Here is a 7,946-nt window from a genome sequence, read left to right as displayed (position 1 = left end):
TGTATTCTGAGTGGATATGATGGCTCTTTCTCCCAGATAGCTAAGTTATCTCAGAATCTGTACGAGTCTGTTTTTCTGAAACAAAAATATCTATGATTGCCTTACAAGTTAATATTTAAAGCTAGACAGCCTTTCAAGTTCATAAAATCGGTAAAATTTAGTTCCCTCTGAAATTTGGTCATTGTGATATATGTTTATTTCTGTAATATCTCAAAAAAAAAACAGGTCATTCTGTGGCTGGGAAGTTATTTAATTTGAGGGGATTAAAGCAAATAATGTGCATGAAATCGCTCGCTTCGCGCAGTCAAGCAGACAGAGGAAGTCCGTGTGCACATGCGGAGGTTTACATTCTTCTTTTTCTTTTGGGTTTTACAGCAGCTGGCATCCACAGTGTTGCATTACTGCCATCTACAGGTTTACCTTGACCGTGCACTGACAGTTACATCATTCTGTCACTAAATGAACAGCTCATCACACCAAGGTGCTCGCTGACCGCCGATATTTATTAGTTTGGTCTGCGTTTCCTTTCCTTCGCAACGTAACGTCTTTTCTTCTCGCTTTCCATTACTGTAGTCGGTCTTTCACGTTTCATTTGCACACTCACTTCCTCCATTTTTCTCTCCTGTTTCAAATTTGTATCCCACAATGCCTTGCACACAAGGGGAAAGCCCACCACGTGATGCATGATGTAGTATCTTGAATTGGGTCATGGTGAAGCAGGAAAAAATAGCGGAGAATTTAGGGCCATGTGGCCCTAAATTCATTAATTGTTCTATTTTTTATAAAACGAATAAAATTGGAAGTCTGTGATTCAAATTCAGTAGCTTTCGGTCCACTACACAAAATAATTGGGTGTTCGGGAAAATTCTTTTCATGACCTACACTTGAAAAATCTGAAAGGCAGTCTAGCTTTAATAATTAAGACCCAGGTTTGTATGGAAAGTGTATAATTACGGTCACTGTTTTAACACCTTAATCACGTACACTTTTTGCACTCAATGCGAAGCTGATGATGGTGTTTCCAAGAGCAATATGACTAAACAATGATACAGGAATTCTGCCAAGAGATAACACAGCAAAATGTGCCTCAGCGTCAACAATCGCAGCAGTCTTCTCCTTCGTTTCTTTCTGAGATTATTAATGAAGTGTTCCCTGATGGCAGGGCTCAGGCCCTTCACTGTGTCTTTATCAGCTGCTCATATTTCCAACTGTCTAAATGATTGATCGTTCTCACTAGGACATGTTTGACTTTGACATTTTACATAGCTCTAACCTTAACATTTAAAAACTACATGGACTAGGTGTGGGTTTGAGGGTTTATATGAGCTCGTTTGTAGGGCCAACTGCTCAGACATATCTTAAGCCTAGTCTTAGACTAAAAAGGATTTTCAGTTAAGTACCTCCAGTGACAGCGTGATTTAGTGCGAGATCAGGATTAATTTGAGTGGGAAAAATTAGCTCAAGCAAAGGACAGTGCCAGATTTCAAAATCAAAACTGCTGAAAAGGAAGATACAGGGACAACAAAGGTATCTAATAATAACTCAGGAAAATCCATTCAGAGAACCATTTAGCACTGCATAGGACAAAAACTTTTCAGCAGGATACTGGATCACTGCCTAAAATCAGGACTTGACCATTTCTTATTGTCACCAATGCACCAAATTTGCGATGGAGCATTTAAGAACATAGTAAATAAAAAATATAAATACATCATGCAAATATATAAATAAGCTTCGTCAAATAATGTATTCCCACAGCCACAATGGGAGATCATATATTTTATGATAAATACACATAATTCATTTACAAATAAAGTGGTTATAATGAAATAAATACATATTAAAAATCTTAGCTTCATACTTCATGAAATGTACATTGGACATCTTCAAAACCACTGAAAAAAACAAAACACACATTAAAATATTTATTTTCCCATTTTGGTTGACATAAATATAATCATATATATATATATATATATATATATATATATATATATATATATATATATATATATCTTTTTTCCCCAAAATAACTCTTTTTCAAAGTTCTTTCATATAAATAAAAAAGTCTTCATAAGTTTCATTAGTTTAGTTCTCATCGGCAACCACAGCCCTCCACCACCATGTCTTGATAGTTCTTTAAAACAACCTTCTCATACTCATCCAGGTAGAGCAGCGAGATGGGACTGAGTTCTGTGGGTACGCAACATGCCCGTGGCACATTGGAGTTCACAGAGTTCACAAGGGTCTGCACAATGGCATGGTTGGTGGAATTCAGGTGATCTGACAGTGGGAAAGGGCACTCGCCTTGGCAGTAAAAGGCGTGGTAGCCTGGTGGTGCCACAATCCACACGTTCCAGCCCACATCACTAAAGTCTACATAGAGTGGGTGCCGGCGGCAGTTGGCTCGCTGCTGTTTGCGCCGCTGTTTCAGTGGACGCCGCACCTGCCGCTTTTCTCTGTGGAGCACTGCAGTGCCCTGGCCGTCATGGCTGTAAGTGACCAGCAGTGGCCGAGCCTGAACCCAGGATTCATTGTCGGCGTGCAGGGACCGGCTCACCCTCACATGCCTACTCCTGCTTGCCTTGGCCTCCTCACCATCACTGGCATCGCGTGGGTGCAGAATCTCCACCATGAGGCCATGGTTGTGGTGTGGCTGTGTGGCCCAGCGTGCTGCTGCTGAGCTTACATCAAAGCTTTCCCAGCGCGAATGTGAGTCCTGCACCAGACGAGTGTCCAAAAGTCTGGTGAGAGGCTCCTGTGAGGGGGAATGAGCTGGCCTAAACACCTCAAAAATGTTAATGCGCTGAAAGGCTCCAGCATGGCTGGTGTTGCTCTGAGTAAAATCACTGAGCACTTGGTCTCTGAAGATGCGTAGCTCTGCAGCCGTGATGAGCTCCTCTGCCGGCACTGAAGTGAGGTTGAAAAACAGCTGCTGTGTGGTCCTTCCTTTCAGGCTGGACAGGGCCTCTAAAGCTTCTGGAAGAAAAAAAAAATATCGCATTGTTAAAAGTGGAAAATTAATATCTCAACCATGGTTAGAGACTATCCTTCATATTAAATATGTTACGCTTAAAAAAAAAGACTCTCGATAAAGGTCATTGCTCTCTATGTTAACAGTTTTGATCTGAAGGATTGACCTTTCACTTAGGTTTACCTCAGAGCTGTCTTTGCTTGCTCTAAGTGATAGTTGGACCAGGTGTTAAGGCATTTAAAGACAGCTAAGTGTGGCAGAGCAGTTTTGAGAGGTTGTATTCAAGCAAAACTTGGACGGTTCAAACACCTCCTTTAATAATAAAAAAAAGACTGTGATCATCACATGAAAAGCTGCCTTTTTTCTTAGAAGACTTAACGAATCAAAAGACAATCTTACACAAAAAGCCTCTAATCTCTTTTTAAAAGAAGCATTTTGGAAATTCCATTCTCCATAATCCAACCTATCTGCTCCATAATCAACTAAAAAGACAAGCATATTTTATTTGATGTGGGAAAAGCCCTGCTCCTTCTTTCATGCTTCCCCCCTTTTCCATCGCTCTCTCTCTCTCTCTCTCTCTCTCTCTCTCTCTCAGTCAATCCCTTCAAGGTGGAGTAACTCTGTGAATGTGTTAGGGCTTGTCTGAAGCCGTCAACCCCAGTCGTGAGTGTATCAACATTCCTAATTTCTGTTTGTGGCAAAACAAGGAGGCAACAGCTAATGACAAGTCAAAAGTTTTCAGGCTATGCAGCTCTCCGTGTCACTAGTGGTTATAGATACAGCTGCTATCACATGTACACTACATTCATGAAAGAAACACAATAATGATGTGGGGGGAAAAAAATTCACCAGATAAAGCAGGTATAATTATTTGAGAGGAAAAAGTTGAATCGTTATTATTGTATGTTTTCATAGTGCAATTTTTAATAAAGGTTGGATTTAGGTACAGTTATGTCTTATTCAAACGGACTAATGTGAAAACACAAGGAAGTGAAGTGATGGCATGAATGCAATCAATGAAACATAATTTGTGTCATGCATTTATAAAATCACACGTTTTTAATATGTCATATATACACGCACACACACACACACACACACACGAAGGTAAGTCAAAAAGTTCTAAGACAAATGAAAAAAATCTTTATTTATGAAAATAACAAAGCTATTTCTCTACATATCCTCCATTTAAGTCTAAACACTTCTGCAAGCGATGTCTCCATCAGAGAATTCCTTCTTTGTATTCCTTTTTTGAATTCTTTTGAATTCCTTTTGAAATTGCAACATCTGTCTTCGAACTTTTTGATTTACCCTCGTGTGTGTATATATATATATATATATATATATATATATATATATATATATATATATATATATACAGAGAGAGAGAGAGAGAGAGAGAGAGAGAGCACCCACCAGCCAAGATGCTGACAAATGATCAAAGCTGCTGTTTGCACTATGTCAGGACCACCACTGGGTGTCATCCATGCAAATCCATAACACTATGAGGCCTCCTGGTGGCCTCAATGACTCAAGAATACTTCCTTCAGAACCTCACGTGCCATCTATTTTACTACAGACTCAAAAATCAGACTTAAACTGATTATGGACCCTGCACAAGGAAACACTAATACACCATGCAAGACGAAAGATTTGAGTTTGTTACTAAAATGGAGTTCCTCTGTTCCCTCAAGCATACTTTTGAAAGCTCTCACATGACTTGCATTCAATTTAATCAAGTGTGCCACCAAGGTACAGACTGATACATGTGACTCATATGACAATCTTAAACAGTAGGGCAAAAGAAACAACAGATCCAAAAAAAAAAAAAACAACCCACAGTTACATGTTCAATAAATGATGCTGCACAAACTGAATAAACAGATCAAATGGGACTGGAGATGAGTTTACTTAGAAGCAGATCAGACTGTATTTTAAAGGAGAAAAAAAAACCAGGGTGTGCAAAAAAGTTTATGGCAAAGTCTGTGGAGAAAACCAGTCATGCATTTGTCATGATAGTATAGATGCCTGGCACACACCACACCTGGTACCAGTACACAGATATGCATTCTGGGGGTGGGGGGTAAACTCTTTAGATTCTTTTCAGAGATGTTGCAGTCAGGATATATTTTGTCCTCCTTGATAATAGTTTGTGAAATATAGAGATGGTTTCCTGGTGTTGCATAACAACCTGAAGGTTTACAAACCCAGCAGGACATTAGTTTATAGTTCAGTATAATAAAGATAACCTGTGTGGCTTAAGATGTCTAAAAGTACTGAGGAACATGTTGAGATCATGAGATGTGTTGGATCAGTGATGCACTGATGGAAAAGGAGCTCTCACCTTCGTGATGGAAACTCCGGATGGTGTTGGCTCTGCTGGCCGCGCGCTCCGTGTGCCTCCCCATGACGCTCCTGGGCCGCCGGACGCTTTTCTGCTCTCCGGTCTCCGAGTGCGTATAATAAAGGTCCAGCATGTACTGGGGTACCACGGCTCCCTTGCTCGGTGTGGGTTTCCGCTTCAAACCGAACATGTTCAACAGTCGGAGCTCGAAGTCGCGCAGAAAGCGCTCGGAGTGTTCGGGCGCGTGCCTCCGCCGCTCCACGTCGGGAATCAGACCGGCGGCGGCGCCCAGCCACACCTGACCGAGCAGCAGCACGAGCGCCACGACCGAGCGGAGCACGGCTACCATTATCAGAGAGACGGCACAGAGGAGAGCTCACGGGCCGAGCTCGCGTCAGGCGGCGACACCGCGCATGGACCCCCGATCCGCGCGAGCGCCCAGCCTCCAGCCCGCGCTCTCTCTCTCTCTCTCTCTCTCTCTCTCTTTCTGTCTTTCTCTCTCTCTCTCTCTCTCTCTCTCTCTCTCTCTCTCCACAAGCCGGTGATCTCCGGATCTGAAGGCGTTCTGAAGGTAGATGGCGCACTTTAAACCAAGGAACAACAATTAAAAAAAAGAAAGAAAAGAAAAGAAAGAAAGAAAAAAAAAGCTTAGGGATATTATCCCCGCCTGCGGGCTATAATAATAATAATAATAATAATAATAATAATAATAATAATAATAATAATAATATCCTCACAGAGCTCGAGCACGTAAGGGAGCCTTAAAGAGCGTGTCAAAGAGCGAGTGAATCAAAGTAAGTGACAGAAGGAGGACGGAGACGTGAAGACAGAAGACATCGAGACTGCAATTAAATTAAACTCAGATAAGAGGGGCACGGTCTGGGTGGGGTGGGTTGGGGGTGTCCACTGACCCCATACACTACACTACACTACACTACACTACACTACACTACACTACAAACCTTTACATCAGGCATAAAAGGAAAAGGCTGAGAGAGAGAGAGAGAGAGAGAGAGAGAGAGAGAGAGAGAGAGAGAGAGAGAGATCCAGGGCCGAGTGGCTAAAAAGAACTTGGTGCGGTTTGAGGGTTTTGCGCGCGTGCCAGTTTAACAGCTGAATATATGAGAGAGAGAGAGAGAGAGAGAGAGAGAGAGAGAGAGAGAGGTGGTACGACAAACACCTGAATGTCCAACACACCTTCAATTATGTTCACAAGATATCCCAGGAAGATGGAACATGTTCTAGGAAGATGGAACATGTCCTAAGAAGATGGAACATGCCCCAGGAAGATGGAACCCCCACCCTCCGAACCCACTAACCCGAACCTGTAAAGAATTACTGCAGTCAGTCGGTGATGGGCTGTGATCAATCGCTTTCCCTGCAGCAGTGTCGTTGAAATTCCACAGTAATCCACTTTAATCCACAATGACTTTTTTTTCCTCCCCTTGAATGTCCTATATGTGCGCGCTCGCCGTGACTGAGTTCTTCAGGTCTTTAGCTCGCCTCTTCACGCTCATTCTCGCCAAATACGTGTCGGTACGTGCCAGAGTCGAACCCGAGCTCGCTCGCGCCGCGCCGAGTACAAAGTGATGATCAGGTCAGACTGCGCAAACATGGGCGGTGAGATGAAAACATATCTCGTTCGGACATGTTTTTGTTTTTGTAGCCAGGTGAAGTCTGCGTAAAAGTGTTCTAAAGTCCCGGGTTGTGTTCGCGTTCACTTGGGAACGTCATCATCTCCGCGTCTTTGCGCGCGCTACCGTGGGCGCGTAGGTTCCAGCGCGCGCGTGCGCGCAGCTCAAGGCTCGAGACTTTGTTTTGGGATGATGTCATACGCGAACGCTGCGTGTCATTCATCACGGGTTCTATGTGAAAGCGGGTCGGAAAGCAGCGCCCTAAGAGATGCGTCTTTTTTTTTTTTTTTAAGTATTATATATGACATAACTGTTTTTACCTCGCGCTGCAGAAAGGAGACAAACTTCTCAACTCCATCCATCTCATTATCTGTAGCCGCTTTATCCTTCTACAGGGTCGCAGGCAAGCTGGAGCCTATCCCGGCTGACTACGGGCGAAAGGCGGGGTACACCCTGGACAAGTCGCCAGGTCATCACAGGGCTGACACATAGACACAGACAACCATTCACACTCACATTCACACCTACGGTCAATTTAGAGTCACCAGTTAACCTAACCTGCATGTCTTTGGACTGTGGGGGAAACCGGAGCACCCGGAGGAAACCCACGCGGACACGGGGAGAACATGCAAACTCCACACAGAAAGGCCCTCGCTAGCCGCTGGGCTCGAACCCAGGACCTTCTTGCTGTGAGGCGACGGTGCTAACCACGACACCACTGTGCTGCCCAACTTCTCAACTCGTCCTTTGTAAATTTGCTTCATTTGCAAACGCCTTTATTGATCATCAGGTCGGCGTTTACAAAGGAAGAAGGAAGTGAGAATAGACAGGGAGTATAAGAAGTCTTCAAAATTTAGAAATCAACCCAGTCTGACCAGAGCAAGGGTTTAGGACAGGGTTCCTAACACCTTCCGTAACTAGGGATTGATATACCCTGGATGGAAATCCCTCACACACATGTATTTCTATCTTTGTGCAGACCCTGGACAAGTCA

The 7,946-nt window shown here is 43.3% G+C and overlaps 1 protein-coding gene across 1 annotated transcript; it reads right to left on the bottom strand.

The window, feature by feature from the left end:
- Nucleotides 1-2,028: 2,028 nt before the first annotated feature.
- bmp2b (bone morphogenetic protein 2b) lies at nucleotides 2,029-5,877 on the bottom strand. The gene is made up of 2 exons (XM_060916102.1): nucleotides 5,319-5,877; nucleotides 2,029-2,979 (listed from the first exon to the last, which is right to left on the bottom strand). The coding sequence occupies exons 1-2, from the start codon at nucleotides 5,665-5,667 to the stop codon at nucleotides 2,096-2,098; spliced, it is 1,233 nt and encodes a 410-aa protein (XP_060772085.1). The 5' UTR covers nucleotides 5,668-5,877; the 3' UTR covers nucleotides 2,029-2,095.
- Between the last annotated feature and the right edge of the window lie 2,069 nt (nucleotides 5,878-7,946).

The sequence above is a fragment of the Neoarius graeffei genome, chromosome 3, assembly GCF_027579695.1.
Source record: "Neoarius graeffei isolate fNeoGra1 chromosome 3, fNeoGra1.pri, whole genome shotgun sequence".
In the NCBI taxonomy this organism is placed as follows: domain Eukaryota; kingdom Metazoa; phylum Chordata; class Actinopteri; order Siluriformes; family Ariidae; genus Neoarius; species Neoarius graeffei.
The sequence above is the reverse complement of the archived record's forward strand: the minus strand, read 5'-3'. Positions and strand labels throughout refer to the sequence as shown.

Excerpts from the sequence above, each read along its gene's own strand:
- bmp2b (XM_060916102.1), bottom strand. The coding sequence starts at position 5,667 with ATGGTAGCCGTGCTCCGCTCGGTCGTGGCGCTCGTGCTGCTGCTCGGT. Across the intron at positions 2,980-5,318 it reads CCGGAGTTTCCATCACGAAG|AAGCTTTAGAGGCCCTGTCC; the intron begins GTGAGAGCTCCT and ends TTTTTCTTCCAG.